General features: G+C 33.8%; 2 protein-coding genes and 1 long non-coding RNA gene across 5 annotated transcripts; 1 reads left to right on the top strand and 2 right to left on the bottom strand.

The window, feature by feature from the left end:
- Positions 1–4,390: 4,390 nt before the first annotated feature.
- LOC111451523 (NAC domain-containing protein 104-like) lies at positions 4,391–6,824 on the bottom strand. Its single transcript, XM_023091993.1, has 3 exons — positions 6,595–6,824; positions 5,475–5,761; positions 4,391–4,577 (listed from the first exon to the last, which is right to left on the bottom strand). The coding sequence occupies exons 1-3, from the start codon at positions 6,776–6,778 to the stop codon at positions 4,434–4,436; spliced, it is 615 nt and encodes a 204-aa protein (XP_022947761.1). The 5' UTR covers positions 6,779–6,824; the 3' UTR covers positions 4,391–4,433.
- A 7,660-nt stretch (positions 6,825–14,484) lies between these two features.
- Positions 14,485–18,441, top strand: LOC111451522. Of its 3 annotated transcripts, none has more exons than XM_023091991.1 (11): positions 14,485–14,831; positions 14,967–15,078; positions 15,180–15,341; positions 16,201–16,247; positions 16,908–16,992; positions 17,077–17,146; positions 17,233–17,279; positions 17,559–17,596; positions 17,761–17,827; positions 17,936–18,002; positions 18,092–18,441. In XM_023091991.1, exons 1-11 carry the CDS (start codon positions 14,640–14,642, stop codon positions 18,144–18,146), a joined length of 942 nt encoding a protein of 313 aa, XP_022947759.1. In that variant the 5' UTR covers positions 14,485–14,639; the 3' UTR covers positions 18,147–18,441. The 3 variants fall into 3 exon arrangements, with proteins under 3 accessions (XP_022947759.1, XP_022947758.1, XP_022947760.1); XM_023091990.1 differs by having other exon boundaries at positions 17,933–18,002; XM_023091992.1 differs by having other exon boundaries at positions 14,487–14,853; positions 17,933–18,002.
- Positions 18,442–24,927: 6,486 nt separating this feature from the next.
- LOC111451524 lies at positions 24,928–25,466 on the bottom strand. The gene is made up of 2 exons (XR_002712003.1): positions 25,278–25,466; positions 24,928–25,189 (listed from the first exon to the last, which is right to left on the bottom strand). It is a non-coding gene; the product is annotated as an uncharacterized LOC111451524 (long non-coding RNA).

Genomic DNA, 25,466 nt, shown 5'->3' with positions numbered 1-25,466 from the left:
GGAAGTGATGGGAAAGAAAAGTAGGCAATGTTCAGACTTACACAGTCAGAGAGAGTACTGATATGCTGTGAGCTAATGCTGTTCATACTGACAGACATCACAGCAGAGAGTCAGTATAGGATCAGAAGAGAGAGGGACAAAAAAGGGCTTATCCTTGTGAGAGATGAGCAAAGTGAGCTTTGCAAACAAATAACAAAAGGTGGGCAAAACAAGAGAAAAATATGGGTCTTATTCCTTGAGAAACAGAGAGACCAATCATATAAGACTTTTTAGGTTCCCATTTAGAATCCATCCTAAAATACACACAACTATATTCCTCCATAAATGTAATAATTTTCCAAATTAATTAGATTTATTATTTATAATAATATAGTGGTCAAAGATGACGATGATGAATGAAGTTGATTAAATATGGTAGCGCGATTGGAATTTTAGAGGTAAACTATTGACAATTTAGAAGAAATTAGACTTTTTACTAAACTTGTGAGATATGAATAAAAGAAGGGTATTCCAACAAAGTGCATCTTTCTTTTTTGTTCTTCAACTATAGGAACTTTATAATGTTATGTTAGGTAACATTTTGAGAATTTTACTAAGATGCATGTGAGTGAGGACAAACATCTTAGAACAGCTCGTGTTGATTTGTGAAAGTAATTTTCATTCTTAAAAAGCGAGGAACAGGTAATGTGACCACGTCATAGGGTAATACTAAAGTCATCCAGTGCTGAATCTTTATCCGAATTTTAAGTATGAATCGATACAAAACTTTTTGAATATATGAGATTTTAGAATCAATAAACAAAATTGGTACCAAAGTTAGATTTTAGGTAATCATTTGGACATTGTGTTATTTTTTCAAATGGGATGAATGCATGCAACCCCACCATATTTATTTGAAGGGCGGCGGCCATGGCATCACAAACACTGCCAAACCTCCCCACTCCTCTACCCGTGTCTACTCTATTCTTCCTCACTCTCATGGGATCCATATGCATTATAAAATGAACTCCTTTTCATACCTTTAGAATTCTTTTCATCCATCTATTATGATTTTTTAAACCAATAGTGAAAGTAAAGTCTATATTTTCTTCTATCTTTTGCATTCTATTATTATTATTTTTCATTGGATGACGATTATATTATTAATTATTATAATTTATCGTTGAACAGGTGAATGAAAAAGAAAGGTAGACTATTTTCATTTTGAAAGATAGATTGCTTTATTTATTTATTTATTTATAAAGCCTAAATATGACTTTGATTAATTTACTTTTTAACTTTTTTTCTATTTAAATGCTTATATACGTGTTGTATCAAAATTTAGATTGTCTAAAAGTGTACCTTTAATAGGAGAAGAAAAAACACTGGATGGTAAGTTAGTTACACTTCGATGTTTAGTATTTAAACTCATATATATGTAATATATACCTGAGTATCCTAATCTTTTTAGAGATCTCGTTGGACTCTCGGGTAGCTAAGGGTTAATTAAGCGAGAAATTAAAATGGAGGAAAAAGGGGAGTGAATATCATAAGGGGTAGGTTAGAATAATTTAGGTTTAATGTTCCTTCAAGATTAGGTTAAGTTTGGCCAAAAGATTTAGGAAGAGAGGGAAAGAGAGAGACACATCCAAGCTACAAACAGACAAATGAAAGAGCAATGTACAAAAGAAGTCAAAAACAATAATTTATATTTACCAAAAAAAAAAAAAAAAAACAAAACAAAAGATCTTTGAACACAATCTTGTCGGCCAGTTCAAGATTTCAAATTACACTAATAATTATCTTTTCTATTCTGCAAAGCTTTGAATTTATCAAATCCATGCTTTTTTTTTTAATTATTATTATGAATTTATGCATCTATAATATTAAATTATGTTTTTTTTTCTCTTTTTAAATATTTTATTTTAGGTTTATATAATTTTTACTAAATTCTTAAATTTTAAAAGGGTATTATCATTTTATATTTAATAATAAGTGTTTAAGCACAAAATTAAAAGTTTAATTTCTTATTAAATGAAGTTTGTCAGTTTAATCCTATGTGGAAGAGCCCGAGCTAAAGCTCAACACATAGGAGGTTGAATGCACGATGAGTCTTTTATGAAATAGGGGACCAAAAACAGGACACAATAGATGGGTTTGGTTGAGTCCAAAGGAGGTTCGATTTTTCATTAGAGGACACCTTATAATCTACTTAGTAATTTGTTTTTAAATTTTGTACCCACTATTTTCCTATACTTCTTTCAAGGCTAGAAATGCTCATTATCTTCTTTGACTCTATTTCTTTGTTTATGTTTGTTCTAACACAACTTTTTATTAATACCAATTGAAGAGAAATTACAAGACGCTCTTTAAAAATTACTCTTGCACTTTGTGCTTTGTATTTACTGGGTTGGATGAAAATCCAGGTCAAGTGGAAGTAAATTTATATTAGAGGTTAGACAATCTATTATTAAAATATTTAGAAAAAATTCTTAAAATCTTCTATCTTGATCTACTACATCTCGATGTCTTCTCTTAGGACGTTTTCTCTAATTAAATCGCAGTGCACCTCCATATGTTTTGTTCTAACATGAAGCACCAGATTTTTTGCTAGGCAAATCGTAGATTGGTTGTCACAATGAAATGGTATTGAATAATCAATTTTCTAGTGTCAATCTTTCATCAAGAGTTTTAGCCATGTACTTTTCTAAGCTGCTCCAGCCGTTGTTCTGTACTCTTCTTCTCTAGTTAACAATGATACTGTTAGTTGTCTTTTGCTACACCAAAAAATTGTTTCTGAATCAAGCATGAACACATACCTGATGCTCGATTTTCGAGTATTGTGATATCATGCATAGTCAACATCACGGTATCTAGCTACTTGTAGTCTTCACTACTTTTGTACAAAAGATCATAATCAATTGTACCTTTGGAGATTTGGTGTGATTTGGTGAGCATCACTTATCTAGCTAGCTTGTTATCAAATTTAGTGAGCTTTCATATTTCATATTGCATGCCCAAATTCCCTCTGGAGATTAAAGCCTAGGGTCCTACCTGGCCCTTCAACAAATCTATGTTTAACACTCGTGTTTACTTGTAGCCCTTATCTTGTTTATGCCCTCGTGTTTACTTGTAGCCCTTATCTATGTTTATCTTCGTCGGTTGCATCATGGGACTCATCTAGGCCCTCGTGTCACTTGATGGATATCACTTGAGGGTTGCTGTCGCAACGTGAGGATCACAACTTACTCTCTTAATAGCAAACTTGTGACATCCAACATCTCCCACCTTGATTCGTCCTCGAACCACATCTTACTAAGAAACATTACCGGTAAGTTTTGAAAGTTAATTTTCTTCCAAAAATTTATGGCATACTAGAATGTGGTGCAATAGAGAAGGGTTTACATTCTAGAGTGGTAGAATGAGGCAATTTTTTGTAAATTCAATGACGATGCTTATTTCATGCACTATGTTAGCACGTTTTCTTAGATTTAGTGAAATGCTGCTAAGCTATTTATGTTATTCATGAAAGTTATGTTTATGAAAGAATGAAAGTATGACCCACATCATAATTATATGCCATGATTTAACAATATGGAGACTTCATACATTTTGTGTCAGGTGCATCGGAATATTTTCTCCTTATGATAAGTACGAACGAGTACACTATAATATTGTACACACCATGATATTATGTGCACTCCTTTCCCTCCACGGCTTTTCTAACAGCACAACTATATCTTAGTTCTGGGGCTGATTACTCAATATTTTTAAATACTCAAGTCATGTGCTACATTTTTTCAGTAAAAGGAAGACACCCGTATCGGATGACGGTATCATCATGGAGACCATAGAAACAAAGTTGGAATAGTTGCATTCATGTTTGGTTTAGAAGCCCTTAGATTAGTTTAAGGTGTTGCTTATTTTTATTTAACTTCATGTTATCTATTATTCCTCTATGTTATTGATAACAATATTTTTTTTTGTAAATGAATTTATTATGAACGTCTAAGTCCATGACTTTGTTTATGAAATATATTTACAGACTTTTTTGTCCATAATAGGACTATCATTCATGCAGTGACGTCTCTATTTTATTAAAAAAAAAAATAGGATCATTACAAATTGAGACCAATTCCTATCCTCAACCAACAAGAGGCCAACGTTGAGGCAAGCGTCAGACCTTCAAGTTGGGCTTCTAATAGACGAGATGAATTGGTCACGCCAAACAACGGTGGCTGAAGTAGAAATCAATGTATGCGACGTCGAACACGAAAGATAACCTAAAACAAAGATGATTTTTCCTTTGAGTTTTCAATTTAACGACTTAACATGGATTAAATTAAATTTGTACGTACGATAACTAAATTGTTATAATAAAATATACGGGACTTTGTTTATAATAAAATTAGATTAAAAAACCATTAGAGCTTTAATAAATGTTCATAATCGATTCAAATATCATCCATCGTCAAATACATCTCATCCAAATATGAAAGTTCACTTTCATTATCTTCGTCGTCCTCGTAACTAAAGATGCTTCTTCCACTATTGTCTTTTGCTTCAAAAACTCGACACATAACCCATAGTCCGAACTCCTGTTCAAATTACAACAATAATAAGAATTTACGTTAATTTCAAATAAACTAACGACCTGAACATATTTCACCAAACCAAACCGTGCTAGAAACCATTGAAAAACACAAAGATATTGTAACGGCCCAAACCCATTGCAGGTAGATATTGTCCTTTTTTGGTTTCTTTTTCGAACTTCCTCTCAAGCTTTTTAAAATGAATCGGCTAGGGAGAGGTTTCCACACCCTTGTAAAGGGTGTTTCATTCTCCTCTCCGACCGACGTAAGATATCACAATCCACTCCCTTTCAGGCCCCAACGTCCTCGCTGACACTCATTTCTTTCTCTAATTGATATGAACCCCCACCAAATCCACCCCGTTCGAGGTCCAGCGTCCTTACTGGTACCCCGCCTTGTGTCTACCCCCTTTGGGTAACAACTTTCTCCCTGGCACATTGCCTGGTGTCCTTACTAGTACCCCGCTTTGTGTCTACCCCTTTGGGTAACAACTTTCTCCCTGACACATTGCTTAGTGTCTGGCTCTGATACCATTTGTAACGGCCCAAGCCCACCGTTGGTAGATATTGTCCTTTTTGGGTTTCCCTTTCGGGCTTTCCCCACAAGATTTTTAAAACGTGTCTGCTAGGAAAAAGTTTCCACACCCTTAGAAAGGGTGTTTCTTTCTCCTCCCCCAACGGATGTGGGGGCTTTCCCCACAAAATTTTTAAAATGCGTCTGCTAGGGAAAAGTTTCCACTCTAAGGGTGTTTCTTTCTACCCCTAACAGATGTGGGATATTATATATATATATATATATATATAAAATAAACAAAAACCAAAAAAGATACCAAGAAATAAGAAATTGAAAGAACAAGAACAGATCAAGATGAACTGAAAGATAGCTGATTTTTGTTTGACTTACTGATTCTTGCTTTGGTAGAGTGTCAGGAGAGTGGGCATGGGTATCCAAAAGGTAGCTATAAATGCGGTATTCTTGCATAACCCAGGTGGTTTGGATGGGCGTTGGCGAGTCACCTCCTTCACCAACAAAGAAAATATGATATTTTTTGATACCCACTTCATCCCCAGTGGCACTGCACAAGATTGGCTCATCCATTAACACATCTTTCCAATATCCGTTCTCTGTTGCTTTGCTTTCTCCCACTGTGCTGAAAAAGTAATGAATGTCTCCATCTGAAAGTGCTCTCCCTGTGAAAACGCCAGTTTTAATTCACTCTTAGTTCTAAAAGTTCAAACTTTACTAAAATATTCCCTAATTTTTATCGTTACGGTACGATGGTTCGTTAAAGAATAGGTTGGAACACCTTTTTAGGTATTCAAAGACGCTTAAAAAGTCATTTTAAACACGTTCTTAACATCAAATTAGTAGTAGTTGGTGTTGTTGTGTTGTATGTTATTGGTTTTGGATACTAATTTTGATAACCGAACCTCAAAATCTTGTAGTTAACTAAAATGGTAGACGTAACAGCTCAAGTCCACTGCCAACAAATATTGTCCTCTTTGGACTTTCTATTGAGCTTCTCTTCAAAGTTTTTAAAACACCTATGTTAGGGAGAGGTTTCCACGTCTTATAAAAAATGTTTTGTTTCACTCTCTCGTATCGACGTAGGATCTCACAATCCACCCTCTTCGAGGCCCAGCATCCTTACTGGCACTCGTTCTTCTCTCCAATTGATGTGGGATCTCACAATCTACCCCTTTAAGGCTCAACGTCCTCGTTAGCACTTATTCTCCTCTCCAATTGATGTGAGATCTCACAATCTACCCCCTCCAGGGCCCAACGTCCTCGTTGACACTCGTTCTCCTCTCCAATTAATGTAGGATCTCACAATCTACTCCCTTCATGCCTCAGCATCATCGTTGACATTCGTTTTTCTCTCCAATTGATGTGAGATCTCACAATCTACCTCTTTTGGGCTTAGTGTCCTTACAGACACTCGTTGTTCTCTCTACTCGACGTGGGATCTCACAAAATTAGGGTAAATTTAGAGAGAGAAAGGAGAAAGAGAGAACGATGTTACCATGGAATTGCCAAGGATTATAGAGATGAAGTTGAAGCTGAGGAATGATGGAATTGGAAGAATGGTGAGGTGAGGCAAGAGAAGCCTTATGATAAAGAAAGTGAAGCACGAGGTCTTCATCAGTTGGGCAAAATCTGAGACCAGGAGGCAACAAATTGAACCTATTTTCACTGCTGGCTTCCATTTAAGGATGTTTTTTTTTTTTTGTGTTCTTCAAGAAAAGCTGTGAAATGGCAGCTAAGTTAATGGAGAAACTCTGCAGCCCATTTGGTCTATTTATAAGAGGATAAGTCATATGTGTTTGTTTTTTGATTTTTACATGCAATTTTATCCAACCATGCTGCCTGTCCCACACTTTTGGAAAGGAAACAAAAGTGGTGTTGTTTTTTTGTTTTATTGTAAGAGTGGCACACAACAAAAGAAGAACCAGTCTGGATTGTTGTTGTGGGTAAGTTCAAGAAATTTGGATTCAAGTAGAGCCATTAATTGAGCTAATCATGGGGAATTTTCATATGTAATTCCATTTTTAAGATGTGCCAAAAAAATAAAAGCGATTAAGGGTAGCTCGGAGACTTATGAAATGGGACGAGGTCAATCATCGGATAAAACATAAAGGAAAGTAATTGATGAATGGTTAATCATTTTGTCTAATTGTGTCTATCCATACGTAATTACTTTTAAATTCAAACATATGGGTATGTCCATTGATATTAATTATTACAAGTCGGTTATTCTTAAGCTGTTCGTAAGTACAACTAGGTCAAAAGTTCATTTTACTCTTTAAGCACGACTGATTTTCTAATAGCCCATTTGTATATGATCCAACCATAAGTTTAGTACCTCTTCGTGAGAGGGTGAGACTCGATCCTTACACATAGAAGTTCATAACTTACTCAAGATTAGGATCGAGCTACATATGATATCTTATGAAATATTAAACTTCTCCATTAACAAGTTTATTAGGGGAGATTAAATATTTCATGGTCTAGTTTTATATAAACTCATAGTATATGATATTCCTACAAACATGTTTCCACATAAATGATTAAGTCGTATCAATAGTGTTACCACTACAAACATTCAGCCTTATGATAACCTTAAATTTTCAAATGGATAACAATAAATTACAAATAAAATAATTAAAAATTGAGAAAAATAAAATTAATTACGAGGCTTTACGACGTAGATCTCAAGAGGCAACACTTTCATACGATGACAATTAGAGGGAAAAAGTACAATTCACCACCATATCCTTGACCCGAAAAACCAACGAACAATCAAGAGAGGAAAATGAAGCGACTTGAGGCGATTGACCCTACTGTGCATCCCACGATCATGAAACGAAGCTACTTCTAAGAACACAAGTAGTGAGGCTAACGTACGAACAACACATTGACGAACAAAACCAACAGTGATCATTGATGTTCAAATTACAATTATAGGTTGAGGGAAAAGATTCAACGTAAGGAATTGAAGAAAATGACGAAGATATAAAATTCAATCAAACACCAAACAATTACGTGTGAATAAATTTTAATGATTGGCTGAAATTCTCATGGTATCCACCAACTGGGTCAAAGAACAGTTCAAAGTCTAACCCAAAACCTGATAAAAAAAAACGGTTGACTTCTTTTTTTGAACAATTACATGCTATCTATTCAACAAGGTTTATTTATTTTATGTTACCAAATCAATTTCCAAATTAAAAACTATGAAATAAGAGGTATAATACAAAGCTTATTATGATGGACTCCAATGATATAAAAGAATGAGATAATGGTTGATGACATTTATAGTCATGTCTAATCACTCTTAAAATCAATCACTCAATGAGATTACTGTTATCAAATACATAATCATTGCCATACAAACCCAATTTCTTCTATTTTTTATTCTCCCATCTCAAATTCAATAGTCTTTTTTCTTTATATCTTCGATTTTATAGTTGGTGCCGACACAATATCATCGATCAAATTTAATTATTCGTGATTATTTTTTTCTTTCTATTGCAAGTAAAACAAAACTTGATTGTGATGTGTTTTAAAAATAATAACTCATCTTTTAAAAAAATAATATTGTTTAAAAATAACAATTTTTAATTTTATAATGTGTTTTAATTACTTTATTACTTTAACTAAACTTTAGAAACTAAGACACCAACTAAATCGACAAGAATCTTATTTATAATTATTGTTTGAAAATGGGTATGATTAATATTCTTTTTTAAAAACTCTCGAAAAAAGCCCAACACAAAATACAAAATTTTATTTTTTAGGATCAAAATATAAAATATGAAACTCGTGTACTCGATTTAGATTAAGAAAAAGACGAAGATCAAGAGAGAAAATATAAATAAACTCTACCATGACTAAAAGTTTATATTAATAAAATTTGATAAGTAGAGTTACAGAGAATATAAAATGTACATTTTCACGATGTACTACATACAGTTCAATCTATTATATATAAATAAAGTTCGGATTTGAAAATGAGGAGTGAAAATTGAGGATAAATAAATATTAAGGTTTGTTGAAGTCATCATTACATTACAACTCACTCGAGTTGAAATTCAGAAATTGATTCCATTAAAATGGTTTTAGTTGAGAGGTCATATCTAAAAGCATTTAAAATATATATCACCCACAAGTGGGAGACATTTCGTGCTTATCCCAAAACAAAAATAAAAGAAAAAACCACTTTAATTTGCATTTCATAACATACCATACATTTTTTTAATTAAATACTTGGTGAATGTTTAAATAAAATTAGCAGACTCAATGTTTATATATAGGTGCTACAGCTCAGGCCCAACGTTTTAAAACGTGTTTATTAAGGAGAAGTTTCAACACACTTACAAAAAATGTTTCGTTCCCCTCTCAAATCGATGTGGGATTTCACAATCCACTCCCTTAGGGGCCAGCGTTATCGTTGGCACACTGTTTGGTGTCTAGCTTTGATACTATTTGTAATAGATCAAGCCCATCACTAGTAGATATTGTCTGCTTTAGATCGTTTCATATCGTCGTCAGCCTCATGGTTTTAAAACGTGTCTCCTATAGAGAGGGTTTAACCCTACTCCAACCAATGTCTCGCACCATTTGGTGACTAGCTCTGATGCCGATTGTAACAATTCAAGCCCACCTCGAGTAGATATTGTTCGCTGGCTTTAATGCCAATTGTGACAACCTAAGTTTATCGCTAACAGATATTGTTCGCTTTAGTCTGTTATCTATTGCCGTCAGCCTCATGGTTTTAAAATGCATTTGTTAGGAAAAGGTTTCCACGCTGTTATAAGAAATGTTTCATTCCCCTCTCCAAACAAAGTGGGATATCACAATTCACTCCCCTTGGGAGCCCAACGTCCTTGCTGGCACATTGCCCAGTGTCTATCTCTAATACCATTTGTAACCGCCCTTAGAAAATATTGTTTACTTTAGCCCGTTATGTATCGCCATTAGCCTCACAATTTTAAAACGCACCTTCTATGGAGAGGATCTAACCCTACTCGACCAGTGTCTCGCACCATTTGGTGATTGGCTCTAGTACCAATTGTAACAACTCAATCCCACTGCAAATATAGATATTGTTTACTTTGGCCGGTTATGTATCGTCGTCATCCTTACAATTTTAAAATGTGTCTGCGATGAAGAAGTTTTCACACGTTTATAAGAAATGTTTCGTTCTCCCATCCAATTATTGTGAGATTTCAACAACATTTAGTAACTAAATAAATAATTTTGTACCTTATTTTTTATATATAAATATTATAATCTCTATTCCCAATTCCATTACACAACAAGAAGAAGAAATCTCTAATCAAATTTCATATAGTTTCACTTATTTCCCAATTCATGATATAACTTGTAATGATGTATATAAAAATGGGAATCTTTCTTCACCTACACAAACCTACAAATTTGTTTCATATCATACCCATAACTTAGGTATCTCTAAGTCAATAAAGGAATTATAATGAAGATAGAAACATCGGGAATCTTGACCTCAAATTAATTCATCTATTTAATAAATTTAATTTAAATTTTGTCGAAGCCCACCGCTACTAAATATTAAAATTTTTTCTTTTGAATTTTCGACGATGTGAGATCTCACAATCCACCTCCTCTTCTGGGCCCAACGTCTAGTTGGCACACTGCTTGGTGTCAACCCCCTCCAGGACTCTAAAATCGTTTGTAATGGCTCAAGCCGACTGCTAGTAGATATTGTTCTCTTAGGGCTTTTCCTTTCGGGCTTCCCCTCAAAGTTTTTAAAACTCGTCTGCTAAAGAGAAGTTTCCATGTTCTTATAAATAATATTTCGTTCTCCTCTACAACTAACGTGGGATCTCACATTTAACTTGTTTAAATTCTTTTAATTTTAATTAGGTTTAGTGAATTTAGTGTCTCTTTCTTCATCATCATCTATTAATATGGTAACACCTCATGTCCATGATTCAGATCAGGAATCAAAATTCTAAATCGACCCTTGATGGCTCTTATATTTCCGTGCGACATGATCACATTTTTAACTTCTGGTAGTATACTTTGTTTTCACTTACATGCATCATCGAAAAATTTACAGGACGTTACCAACACAAAATTCCACCAAACAAAGTAAGCTTAACTTTGGAATTCTTATAATCGAGCCACTGAAAAATGAATATACACCTTGTTAGTATAAATAGTAACGTTAAGTTTTTTTAAGTTTTTCTTAGTCATCATATCCTTGGAATCACTCTGATTGAGACATGACATCGATTCAATCATGTACCCCTCATTTACTCGAGTATTACAAATATATTTTATAACATATTTAGATGAAAAAGAAGAAACAAAAAAACGACGAAAAAACGCATTCATTCCTATTGAACAACGAAATCTAAATTGATTTGAGCATCTATGAATGTTAGGGGGAGCTTAGTTACATATGAAGTACAAATTCATGATGTAGCATGCTTTTAGGTTTGAAAAAAAACATAAAAGTGAAATTGAAATTTTGGATGGCTGTTTGTTGGATATTGGAGAACACAATCTTTGGGGCTTTCTTAATTAACTCATCCCAATTCACCAAAAGGGTAGACAATAATATTCATAGAATATAAGATTTAATGATAAACGATGTTTCAACTATAATTAAAGTTATGAATTATGTAAAAACAATGAGTTCGCATGCCAAATTTGCAAAGGTTGCTTTTTTTTTTTTCTTTTTTTTTTGTTGGCCCGACAATTATATTTATAAACGCTCAACAAATTTCTGTCAATGGTGTATTTTATTATGAGTTATTTGGTCAAAGTTCGATATATAGCTTTTTAAATAGAAAATCAAGGCTAATAGTAATTTAGGTAGGGTGGGATGCATAGTATTTCTACGCTCACAGTTCAAATATATTACATGAACTCACTAGGTAGGTATGTATACGTGCTTCCTAGACATGACTATTGACTATGCTCATATCTCCCAAAAATCAACGAAAAAGAAAGGAGCACATATAATATCGTAATATTGTGATGTGTGTATTTATATTAGCACCAAAAATTGTGAATAATTGGGGAAGAAATAGAGGAAATCAAAGCTTTTAAAGAAGAAATTGAGAAGGCCAAAGGGTTGACAATGTTATATCCCTAATGATCTTAACTATTATACAATTAAATTTTCGAGACTTTGAATCTCATACTACAACTAAGATGAAGACAAAAGTAAATAAAAGTACCATAAAAATAAAATGATAGATGAAGATTCGATAAAATTTGAATCAAAATAAAAATAGATAAACAACACCGAGAATAAATACAAAATAAAATCCAAGTTTATTAGAAATGAGTAAGAGGGTTTGGGGTACAATTACAAAACGAAATAGAAAAGACTCCATACGAGAATGGATTGACGCTTCAGAATGACCTCCTCTATGATCGTGCAGCTCTCGAACGCTCTTCCACACCGATCGGTACCTGAAAAAGAAAAGAAGAAAGGGATGAGTTAAAATTTACTCAATAAGCAATCTACTTGTAGGCTCTTATCATTTCCTTAATCGAGTATAAGTTACTTCCCTAATATAGTATTGTTAAAAGTTACTACGAGCTTTTCTTAAGGCCTAGAGAGTTCTTCCTTGATACCCTACTTCTGCAGTAGGTCTCTATCAAAGTGGGTTTGACTTATGTTGGCTTCTTGGTCCTTAATCTGAAATTAATTAATTAATTGATGTTTTCATGATTACCAAACTATCTTGTTAACAATTAGTAGTATTTTGAACTATCCATAATGTAAAGCTAAGAGTAACATTCCAACACTTCTTGAATCACTCAAATTAGAGCTAAAATAAAAAGTTATAGTCGAAACAAGATATCCGACGTGATGATGTGGCGGCTGAATTGACATCATGGACAATCAAATTATCCCACTTTGAACTTTGGAATAATAATAAAGGGGGGAGTTTTTTTATTTTATTTTTAAGAAATAAAAAGAAAATTAATTATACATAATATATCGTTTTTAATTGAAAAGAATCGTTACCCACATTATTTTTTTTATTATTATATTTATGTGCGAAGTAAACAACATATCTTCACCGAGGGGTGAATAGGGTTTTAACAATAAAATTATTTTAAGTATGCTTAACTTTTCTAATTATTAAATTTTTAGAAATAATTAAGAGATATAATTAATACAAAATAATAAACCATTATGAAAATCTTATAACATGCCATCAATCATAATAATAATTCTAAAATTAAATGGGGAAGAGTTAGAAATTATAATATTGTAGTTGTAGTGTGGTTCGGTGAAACTCGACCTACTCCATATCTTCAGTATCTGTTTAGAATTTAAATAAAAATTTATTGACTCTTCCTTCGGATGAGAGTCCAACTGCTACATTTCTCTTTTTACGAGTTCAAGAGCAAACTTAACCATTTTCAAGACTCAAGATTAAAGTGTTACTAAGTATTGAAATTTATTATAATATAAAAATAATATCGGTTAAATTTAAAATTTATTATAAATATAATAATATAATAATAATAAATAGTAATATACGTAACCGAAATTCAAATTTCAAAATTTATTATAAATATAATAATATAATAATAATAAACAGTAGTGTGAGTAACAAAACCTTTCTTTAAGAAGGGACGTAGAACCACCTAGGTTCATCTAGTAGCTAACAGGTGATTTTATTGTCTTGTTGGAGTATTTGACTGCCAACCTTCCATGGATGATAGTTAGACTAGAAAACATCATAATATCTCATTATAACTTTATAAGAAAGCATCTCAACTCAAGTCTCGGTCATTCCCTGCATAAGCAAAACAAGCTACCTAAGTCTAAGAACACAAAAGTAATTCACCCTATTGATGAAATTTATTTTCCAGTAGACCCACGACCCCAGAAATGGGTGAACCACCTCCTTCAAATCCATAGTGGGTCTGTGACCGACTAGAGAATTGTTTGGAACTATGAGACACCTCTGATGCTCAAATAGCAATAAAAGCTAGGACCAAACTTCCTATTCCAAAGAAAAACCCGTGGATATTATAAATATGTGATGAGAGCGCGCTCGAGAGCTGAACATTTACTGATGGGTCGTTTTGGAATGTCAATTTGTATTTTGATTTATAATTGTATCACAAACTCATTCTTTTATCAATGATTTTGTTTTCTATTTAATTGTGATATTGTTGGACTTTTGAAACTTCAGAAACCAAGTCTTGGCATAAATAAAGGGTTTAATTTAAAAATTTATATGAACCAGTAAGCTTAAATAAATGGTTAGACGTTGATTAATATTTCTTTTATAATTATATATGTATATTTCAATTGCCATATTATATAATAGAAGTATCAATTCACTTGAATCTATGAACATGAACAAGAGCATGTAAATGTATATAATTTAATATATTGGGTCAATAATGTTATTCCCAAAAAGAAAAAAGAGCGAGAAACCCCAATAGTCAATCAAAATTGTATTTGGATCCTCCGATCATCGCAGAGCAAAGCTGATTCGGTGGATTGAAAGACGAAGGCGTCTCTTGAGAGTTCGAGAATCGAAAATGGAGATTGGAGATTTTGCAGCCATTTTCGGGGAACCCAAGGTGGAGTGGATAAACAGGGGTTCGCTTACTGTGCACCCATTTTTGTTCCATGTTCATACTCCTAATCCCTCGCATCTTAGATTTTGTGTTACTGATTTCCATTCAAACACTTGGGAATCCACCAAATCGACTCTCCAGCTTCACGACATGGTGGGCTTCTTTAATTCTCTCTGTACGTTCTCTCTTTCTTACTTCCTTCTTTGATTTCTACTCATTTTTTGTTGTGGTTTCTTAGAATTGATTGGTGATCAGAACCCTAGTTTATGTTAATTTGTGTTTGTTCAGAGAGATGAGATTGGAATTGGAGGGGCTATGTCAGAATTTGTTGATTATATCATTACTTCCCTGAAATTTGGAGATGTAAGGCTTAGGTTGGAAGAACAATCGGTGGATGATGGTACTCTTCTTAGAATTATGATTGCTTCAAGTATTCTTAACCATTCAAATATGTTTTGAAAGTTGAAACCCCCTTTTTCCCATTTTGTTTTGCTTCGTCAGGTGCTGCATTTGCCAAATTATTTGCTCAGAAATCTAAAGGAATGCCTGTTTTTTCCCTTTCTCTCACGAAACTCTTTGATTGTGCTGCTTCTGAAGCTATAGCAACTCTGTCCTTGGGGCTCTTTAACTCATTAAAAGCCAAGGAATGTTCACTTCTAAAAGGTTTTCATCGCTTATGTATAGACTGCCTATACTATAATCATATATGTATATATAACAATGAATTTCTTTAATGTGATGGTATCTGGAAAAAAGTTAGAAGGTTGTTATAAAGATATTGTGAGATCCCACGTTAGATGGGGAGGAGAACGATAAATTGTTTATAAGAGTGTGGAAACCTCTCCCTAGCATACACGTTTTAAAAACCTGAGGGGAAGTCCGAAAGGGAAAGCTCAACGAGAACAATATCTGCTAGTGGTGGGCTTGAGCTGTTACAAATGGTATTAGAGCCAGACATGAGACGATGTGCCAGCAAGGAGACCAAGTCCTGAAGGGGGTGGACACGAGGCAGTGTGCCAGCAAGGGTGTCGGGCCTTGAAAGGGGGTGCATTAGGGGGGGTCTCACAAGAATGGAACGAGTGCCAGCGTGGACGCTGGGCCCTGAAGGAGGGTGGATTGTGAGATCCCACCGATTGGGGAGGAGAACGAAGCATTCTTTATAAGGGTGGGCTTGGGCTCTTACAAATATAGTGTTTAAGCTTTTGGTATTTGACTTGCATGACCGTCAAAACTTGTCACGGCGTTCTTGAAAATAGTTTGGGATTTGAATCTCATCTTTTTCTCTTTCATTGGTGATATTGAACTGGCTCAAATGCTACCATCAGAGAATTTCTTGGAAGACATTTAACTTAGGAGATTACATTGTTTATATTCATATTATACACCAAACTATATAGTTTACACTGTTCTATTTCTTCTTTGTTTTTCTTTTTTGGTTATGAATCTGTATCTCTCACTTGTCTTGATAACTTTGGTAACATAGTTTGATGTCATTGACTTTCCTTTTGTACTAATTTTTTAGAACAAGAGCGCTCCCTTCAGTTGACGACCATGATATCAGCCGAAAAGGTATATCCATCAACTTCTCACACTGTAAATAGACATTATATCATGATGGGCACTTTTACTCTCGTAGGTACCTTTCTATTGTCTTGAAATACCAATAATCCCTCTTTAAAGCATAATTGAAACGGTTTACTCTGGTCGGTATTGTTGTTATTGCCTGTTTATTTGTTTCGATGTGTTGCGTTATTTCTCTGACTTTGCATTTGAAACTTCATTGAATGAAGAATATGGATGCCCTTTTCTCTGATTCAAGTCAGTAGGTAATTGATAGAATTAATTCTTATTGATACCAGAGGGGTACATGCCAAGGGAGGCTTTGAGAGTTCTTATCTCTTCTAAAGCTTAAACGACGCTTAAGCCGAAAAGCTACCCCTCTACGATCTATATATATATATTCATGAAATGACTAGAACATCAATTGTAGAGCTCCAATAATAGAGATTCTTCTCGTTTCCTGCTGCTCTTGTTCTCGTCCTACCGACATTAGTGGAGATGATGGTATTTCCACTTTTGAAGATAATGCTATAACTTAGCCATATTTCTGTTGAAAAGGCCATCATAATGTCAATATATTCCTTATCCACAACGAATTCCAAGTCGTCGGTCTCTCTATCTGGTACCGAACGTTCTTGTTTATATTTATTTTTACTTTGTTCATGTCAGGAGAAGTACGAAAGTATTCAAAGCCAACTCGGGCAATATACAAAGAAACAGAAGTTACAAAATATGAACGCCTCAAATTCTCCAGGTTTGTTCCTATAAAGAACCATCAAATTTATTTCATTATATATTTTTTACATGAACACTAATTGAATTTTCTTATGCTTCATAGACAAATCTATTGGTCATCATTATATTGGCTCGACAAAAACCACCAATCGTGCAGTGCCAGCACATCGCAGGTCGGTATCTCAAAGCTACATTTATCACATAACATATTAATTTATTTCCATTAGAAGTAGTTGAATTTAGCATTGTATTTGGGCAGGGCGAAAACAAGAGGTGCCCTTTTGCAAGACTCCGAAGATGACAATGGTAGGTACTTTGAGAAGTTGAATGTCTTTGTTCCACTGTGCATAGTTTGAGTCCTAGAAAGCTGCTCTAGCCAATCACTCACAGTGTCGAGTCCCTGCAAAAGGCTTAAAATGGGTCGAGGATTCCATGTTTAAACCGGGGTCAGGGTCGAGAGGCTCGTAGTTTTCCAAAATTGACAAACTTTTATGTCTTCCCAGGAAGATGTTTGTTTTTGTATTCTTTTCTTACAAATATATTTCTCTGTTTCTTATCAATTCTTTTTTCCATTTTTACTTTCAGAACAAGAACATTCCCTTCGATCGACATCGGAGGATAAGGTAGATAAATAAGTCGTTGATTACTGTCACGTTATGCTCTTATAGACAGGTTTTTATCTTGTAGTACCTCGAAATTAGTAGCTTCGGGTTCTTTAGAGCGTATTTTTCGCTTATTAATTCTGCTCAAACTTTCTAAATTTTGAATTTATTTTCGAAAATGTCAGGAAAAGAAAAAAGAGTTGCAAAATACAAATGCCTCAGCCAATGTAGATGGGTTTCAAAAATCTCCTGGTATGCTTTTTATTAGATTCATTGATGTTGTTTGAGTGTATAAAAGGTTCTAAATTTTGAGCTTATTTTTTAACGTAATCGACTATTAAAATGTGTCGATCTTAGCAGACAAACCTGTTATTCATGATATCGGCTCGACAAAAATCACCAATCGTGTCGTGCCAGCGCATCGCAGGTCAGTTTCTACACTAAAATTGACCCGATTTTATTCGTTATTGTTTGTCAAAACTAGTAAACATACTCTAGTTTTGTGTACTTGGGCAGGGGACGTACAAGAGGTGCCCTTCTGCAAGATGATGAAAATGACAATGACAGGTAAAACCCGACATTTGTGATGACGAATAACCAGTTTTCTGCATAATTTTAATCGTAGCTTCAATATCGAGGAGACAACGAAGTAATACCGATGAGCAATCGGTTTCATCTTTCCCAGTAAGGTTTAATTTTCCTCTCTATACCTATGACGAAAGAACTTGTGCAATCCAGATATTTGTTTCTTGTACATATTTATTTGCATTCGTACTAATCATAACGTGGAAATATCTTGATACACGTGACGTACAAAATACATGAGTTCTCGATAGCTTTAAATCATGACATTTATTTATGGTGTACATATCTCTATTCTTTTCATGACATAGCGTTCTTATGAGACATACGTACTTAGTACTTGTTGTAACTTTCATGAATAACGTACACGACTGATTAGTATCTCGTTGGCATAGATTGAACATGTTAACATGGTTTATATGGAGTGACATAGGAAGGTTTCATGCATCACAACATCGATAACATAAAATAATTCCATAACATAGCATAATTGTATCATAGTATGACTTATATCATAACATAACTTGTATCACGAGATAGCATATAACATAACATAAACATAGCATAGCACATGTCAGATAGTTATAAAACATGACACTTGCAAGGGCCCCAGAGCATGTGTCATTCATATGACAAACAAGTCATCATAAAATATGACATGTGTCATTCATGTGACAAAAGTCATCATAAAATATGACATGTGTAGGAACCACAGAGCATGTGTCATTCATATGACAAACAAGTCATCAAACCAAGCTAATAGAAAGACAATTACTTGGTTGGCCTAAGCCAAAATCACTGCACTCCCTTGATGCTGTTACTTGAAATCTAATTTCACCTAAGGAGTCTCACAATCATAGATTAAAATTTTGTAGTCATACTAACCTTTATTGCCTTTGAAGAAAGAGTCAAAAACATCTCTAGAAGAGGAAAAAATGGTAAAAAAAATTTAAACGTATTAGACCCAAGTTGGATAAGATGATAAGTTGAGCTAGAGTCGTCGGGAAATGTGTTTTACAGCTAGTTCCGAACCGCTCAAGTAGGATGAAACGGAGCAATTTTTGTGATTGAGTATGCCAAGAGACCTCTTTATATTGAAGTCAAACTTCCCACTTTCTCATTCTAATAGATTTGGGACAATGTTTTTTTTTTCTTTCTAATATTCGATTGTTACCATTCTTATTCCACTACTTTTTGGACTTGGGATCTGGGGTTAATCTTGGAGCACTAAACTTTAGTTATTTATTTATTTATCATAACTCATGTTCCGTAGGTGTTTGGTTTACTAGAAACGTCCTACCATGATAATGGTGAAACCATTCTCACTCTAGTACGCTATGTTTAACTTGGGAATTTAAGTCTATAAGTTACTTGATTCTTAGTTCCTTAACTCGAGCAGAGTTGCCCACAAATCTTCCTATATAGCTGATTGCATTTAGTTCTTCCTATATAGCTGATTGCATTTAGTTCTCATCGTAGAGGCATTTTAGTCTTTTAGCACGAAACTTGATTTAAATGCTTTAACCTGAATACACTATCTATATAAGGTAATCATACTTGTATTCTAGTATATCCTAACGATTTCCTACATGTCAAATCCAATAGGACTACTTGTTCGTTAGCGCTTAAGTCGGCCACTTTCTACTTAATGTTCTAAATTTTCCCGATAGAAGGATACAAAATATTTCAGCTTTTTCTAAAAAAGGACAAGGTTGTGCTAAGACTGTGATGTGAGGGTGTGCGTTTGTACCCATGACATGAGCAAGTGTCAGACATGTTTTGTTTTTACCTCTAGTGTTTTGTGTCAGACATGTTTTGTTTTTACTTCTAGTGTTTTATGTTCCTTTACTCGAAAATTTCTTAGACATCTATTTTCATTAAACTACAAATTCATAGCATTGTTGACGAAGTTGTGTTATTTCAATTAAAAAAATTCTTTGATTTACTTTTAAATTCATACCACCGACATAATTTTTTTTTTTTTTTTTTTCATTTTAAGATGAGATAAGCATGCATATGCATATACTAACGAGTCCAAATCGTTTAGACAGTCGAGTCATTACAACAAAAGAAATTCAAAAGTTTTCTCTTAAATGGCTTCCAACTACTACTTTTTCCAGCATTCAAATAAAATTGTGTCCTAAATTTGAGCTCGGATGAACCACAAATGGAGCCTTCAAATTTGTCCAGAAGTGATTTGTACGAGTCTTTTATTTTGTCTGTCGCTGCTGTCGCCATCTGAGTCGCTCAAAGTAAGTACTAAAAGATAACGTAGGCCTACCATGGGGGCCTCCACTCATAAAAGTGAAGAGGCCGCCCACAGGAATGGCATGCAACAGCTCACCCGGTTGATATCTGTTTCTCTCACCATCATTGTGATAGTGATATCCACTGTGAATGATTCCTTTACAATAACAAACCTCAAAACCATGTATGATATCTATAGTGGTAGATCATGATTGTGTATGCATTTAAAGTGATTTTTGTGCACGTTAGTGTTTTGGCCATGGTAGGGTGCATATACTTGTAGAGCTAAAATCTACCTAACTCTCCGCAAGGTTGTTAAGGCATCTTCTTGAATTGGATGACTAATTAACGGTGGGTTTTGACCCTCGATTAAAGTGTACCGAAATAAATTTAAGAGCACAAGTATCGAAATCAGTACTTAAAGCACACGTCATCTATTTTTCTTATATAGAAAGGAGTGAGTTTCATCTCATGATATTATGTTCGTAACTCTCTATTTGGTTAAGTCCCTAAAATGGGAAGTATATTGAATTGGCTAAAAGAGTTATTCTCGCCCATCCAAATTAATGGACAAGCCCTGATAGGTAAGTGTTTATAACTCACTCAGGATTATGATCGAGACGCATATGATCATCAAGTGAAATACTAATCTTCTCAATTAATGGATTTATAAAGAGAGATTAAATATTTCTTGATTCAGTCTTATACAAACTCATTGCATAGGATACCCCTCTCACATGTCTACACATGAACGATTTAGATCAAATCATTTGTAACGATTACAAAGTGGGTCGTATCAATAGTGTTACGAGGATAAGACACTCAATCTTGTCCATATACTATAGACCCTTTAGGTTATTACTTGAACACGGTTCTCTTGTATGTCAACCACATCTTTTTCAGAATTTCATACTCTTCAAGATTTCATTAATAACTTTGAATTTTCATACATAATAATAAGAATTATTGTTAAAAATAAATAATTAATTATCAGGTTTTAGGGCATAAATCCCAACAAGAATATCTAGCCGTTGTTATGTATTGTCATCTTTGGTTGGTCCCTAATCAACTCTATCTTCTTCCTAAGAAATTTTAATTCTGCAACATGCATTTCTTTTGCTCCTCTTGCGCAAGAACTTCGATCATCAGAATTGTATGTAGAAATTTTTTGTAAGGTACACCTATGTCTTTCAACCATGTGTTCTAGTCATTCAAGTTATTCCGAATTTTTGAGGCTCTCAAAAAAAGTTGGATTAACCAATAGAGTGTTCAATAGAAAGGGCCTAAACAAATGGGTAATTGTCACCCCTACTATTATTAGATCCCATTTTTCTTGCGCCCTAATAGTCTTCTTAGCTCTGTTTTTGGGTTCCTTTTTCTCCCGACCCCTTAGTTTCTTCTTCCCATTCTTGCCATTAATGCTAATGAAATTTTCTGAAAGATAGTTAGATCTTTCATTAGTATCTTATATAAATGGTTTTGCTAGCTTGAGGTCTTTAAGAAGACATGATCACCCATAACAAACTCGAAACCTTTCTTGCAAGAGTTTCCATAAGTATTTTGCCAACTCTATACCGTCAGAATCTTCTATGCATATGCACTAGTAACCTAATAAACTCCGCCCTAGTTGTTGATTATCTACCTATTCCAAGAGAATAGAAGACTGACACATATGCCCATTAAATGTAACCTTTATTCATAACAACAAAAGAATAGAAAAACGTAAGTGCTTCAGCTTCTTATGTTCTAAGAAAGTCTCCCCTCATGTTGTTCTTTCTATTTCATTTATTTGTTTTGGTACATTTTGCTTTCTGTAAACTTTTCTAGAGTGTGAGGTAAATCTTGTATCTTGAGCTGATACCATGAATATTTGAATACCATGTAAATAAACTATCTCCTTAACATATAATTGGACTCATTTATCTATTAGGTGGGTGGCTTTAATATCAATCTGTCATGACTCGATTTCTTACTTTAAGAATCACGGATTGCAACGTGGATTGACAAATTGATCACAAAAAGTACAATAAATTTTTTTCTCAAGTTTAAAAATAACATAACATTTAAAAGATTGAAAACAAAAATATTTACAAATTGAAGGTAGTGTTTGAAAGTTTTATTACAAAGTCATGGGACTAGGGAACGAGATAAAAACCAAATAATAACACATATACAAAAGAGCTAACACCTAGTAAGCTACCACTAGCTTTAATCTAGGATATAAGAAATTCAAGCCTAAGTTATACAACCATATGAACTTATAGAAGATCCTTAAGTTCTTGAGGTGATTCTTATGCACGTCATAAACCCAATCATGGTTTGCAAGTTGTGCACCCTTTCAGGCACCACATGATCTCCTTAAGAACTTAAATCATCTTTTCTATTCTTCTTACTTAGCTAGCGTATATTGAATTGAAAATGAATCATCGGTATCCTTAATCTAGAAGAGCAACCCTATATAGAACTACTAAGTGTACCTATGTGTTGTATGAATAACACGTACCCTATAGCCCCTATGTGTCATATTTTATGATACTATTGTGTGTTATGTACGATATGATATGTGATGATTATGCTATGGCATGAATTACGTTAAGATACGAATGTTATATGATGCATATACTTCCATATGTAATGCCATGTATATCATGATAGTATGTTCAAATTATGCCTATGAAACATTGATAAGTCATGAACCATGATAGATATGTCGAATATACATATGCATGTCTCATAGAAATATAAAGTCATGAAAAGAATAAAAATATAATTTGCATCATAAGTATGTACCACGATTTGAAACTATGGGACCTCAAGCATGTTGTATTTCACGAGCATTGAGATATCTAGTATGATTAATACAGACACGTACACTATGATATGGAAAAGCACTCTTTTGCCTCTTTGGCTTTCAGCAACGTGAGCTAGCTTGTAGTTAGACCCAGGTGGTATATATACGAGCCCACTTGGTGAGGCCATCTATGTGCGTGTACGTGAACCATGTATAGAGAATTACTACACATCCAACTCTGCCCTGAATAGAAAGTAGCGCCCAAAGAAGAATAGGTGAAAAGATAGGTCCCACCATGATTTCATACGATTGCATTTTTTCGACTCCAACAGTAGAGCTATTATTAAGTATTTTTAAATAAAGCCACATTTTTCATATTTTTCGAGATAAAGGTAAGACACCTGTGTGTACGGACGATGACATCGAAATCAGGGAAATAAATTAAAATGTCTAACAAATTAAAGTATGATTTGTAATTTTAATTTGATCGTTAGATTAATATAAAATTTAACTATTGTGTGATGTGTAGGGAAAAGTAATGGTTTTTCCTTTAGTGGGACATACTTTATGGTGTGGTCATCATCACCTATTTGATAAAGCGACCAACCATAACTTTTGGCGAAGAAACAAAAAGACTATGAAAAAAAATGTTGAGTACTTTATAACACTTTTGATTATTCAAATATCTTTAATAATTTACTTTACCCAAGATTAACTTTTGCTAAACAAGATTAGCCCATTAAAATGTTGTGTTTATATGAATTAATAATTCGATTAATCTTGAATATCTAACTCAAGCTATAAAAGTTGGGTTTGTTAGATTTTTTTTATCCCAATTTCAATTGGTTGAACTTTTAAAAAACTGAAAATTCGATTTGATTGCAGGTTCACGTTTTTTTGTCGGGCATGAAAAAAGGGTTACAATCAAATCCAACCCAATCAAACCTTACCCTACATTTGTTACCGATGGGTTGAATTTAATACCGAGTTCACATTTGTTACCAATGTTAATGATGTGTTGTGTTTTGTAAATGTTCGATATTTAAATTTTATGAGATTTCAGTTATTAATATAATATAATAGTAAAAAAAAAAGGTAGGATTTAAAGAAAAAATAATAAAACAATAATTATGTTATTAGTGATCGGCCGCCATGTGTGGGACCATTTATGATAATAATTGCTAGCAACCCCTCTAGTTATGGTTGAGAATGGTGGATGGGTCATAATGTTTTAAATATAAATATAAATTTATTAATTTATAATGCTTAATACTTGTCCCTTAAAATAACCTTCCATCTCAAAAAAAAATAAAAAATTAAATAGTAAAATATTTCTAAATTAATAGAAAATATTGTTGGAGGTTGAAAGTCCAACTTCCGACTCATTTAGAGAATGATTATAGGTTTATAATTAAAGAATACTATCTACGTTAGTACAAGGTCTTTTGGGTAAGCCCAAAGCAAAGGTATGAGAACTATGTTCAAAGTGGACAATATCATACCATTGTGGAGAGTTGTGTTCATCTAACATAGTATCAAAGTCATGCTCTAAACTTAGTTATGTCAATAGAATCCTCAGATGTCGAATAAAAGTATTGTGAGCCTCGAAAGTATAGTAAAAAAATGACTAAAAAATTAAGGGGAGGTGTACTTCGTTCTAGAAGAGGTGTTGGATGATGAAAGTCCCACATGGACTAATTTAGGGAATGATCATGGGTTTATGGGTTTATAATCGATGAATACTATCTCCATTAGTATGAGGCCGCCATGAGAGCTTGTCCACGCTCAAAGTGGACACTATCTTTAAAATCATGATTATTAAGAAATTTAAATTAATAAGTTACGATATATTTAATCACGACATGGTAGAGATCGATCTAGATCGAACACGGGAGACAAGATGGAAGAAAAAAAAAACTCTAAGTTGCCAGAATTGCCCCATGATAAGATTCTCCAACCGGCTCCCAACTCTCGTGCTATGACCTTGCCTTTATCTGAAAATCATTTTAAGAATAAGGCTGAGTATTAAAAATATTCATTAAGATATTCTCCTATTAAGGTTAGATATGCAAACTATTATACCGTTCAACAATTGAAATCGAGTAACCCTTGTGGTTGATTGCTGAAAACACACCGCTTATAATCACTCACCAAAAATAATTTTCAATCACTCCTCAGTGATCATTAGTGGTTACCTGCTCGATATACACAACATATAACCCTTACCACAAAAATAATTATCAACAATCACTTAATGTGACCATTAACGGC

The sequence above is a fragment of the Cucurbita moschata genome, unplaced genomic scaffold, assembly GCF_002738365.1.
Source record: "Cucurbita moschata cultivar Rifu unplaced genomic scaffold, Cmos_1.0 Cmo_Scf00013, whole genome shotgun sequence".
NCBI lineage: Eukaryota > Viridiplantae > Streptophyta > Magnoliopsida > Cucurbitales > Cucurbitaceae > Cucurbita > Cucurbita moschata.
The sequence above is the reverse complement of the archived record's forward strand: the minus strand, read 5'-3'. Positions and strand labels throughout refer to the sequence as shown.

Coding starts and splice junctions, on each gene's coding strand:
- LOC111451522 (XM_023091990.1), top strand. CDS start 14,640: ATGGAGATTGGAGATTTTGCAGCCATTTTCGGGGAACCCAAGGTGGAG. Junction 14,832..14,966: donor CTCTCCAGCTTCACGACATG/GTGGGCTTCTTT, acceptor GTGTTTGTTCAG/AGAGATGAGATTGGAATTGG. Junction 18,003..18,091: donor GTCGTGCCAGCGCATCGCAG/GTCAGTTTCTAC, acceptor GTACTTGGGCAG/GGGACGTACAAGAGGTGCCC.
- LOC111451523 (XM_023091993.1), bottom strand. CDS start 6,778: ATGGAAGCCAGCAGTGAAAATAGGTTCAATTTGTTGCCTCCTGGTCTC. Junction 5,762..6,594: donor TAATCCTTGGCAATTCCATG/GTAACATCGTTC, acceptor GCGTTTTCACAG/GGAGAGCACTTTCAGATGGA. Junction 4,578..5,474: donor CTCTACCAAAGCAAGAATCA/GTAAGTCAAACA, acceptor TAATTTGAACAG/GAGTTCGGACTATGGGTTAT.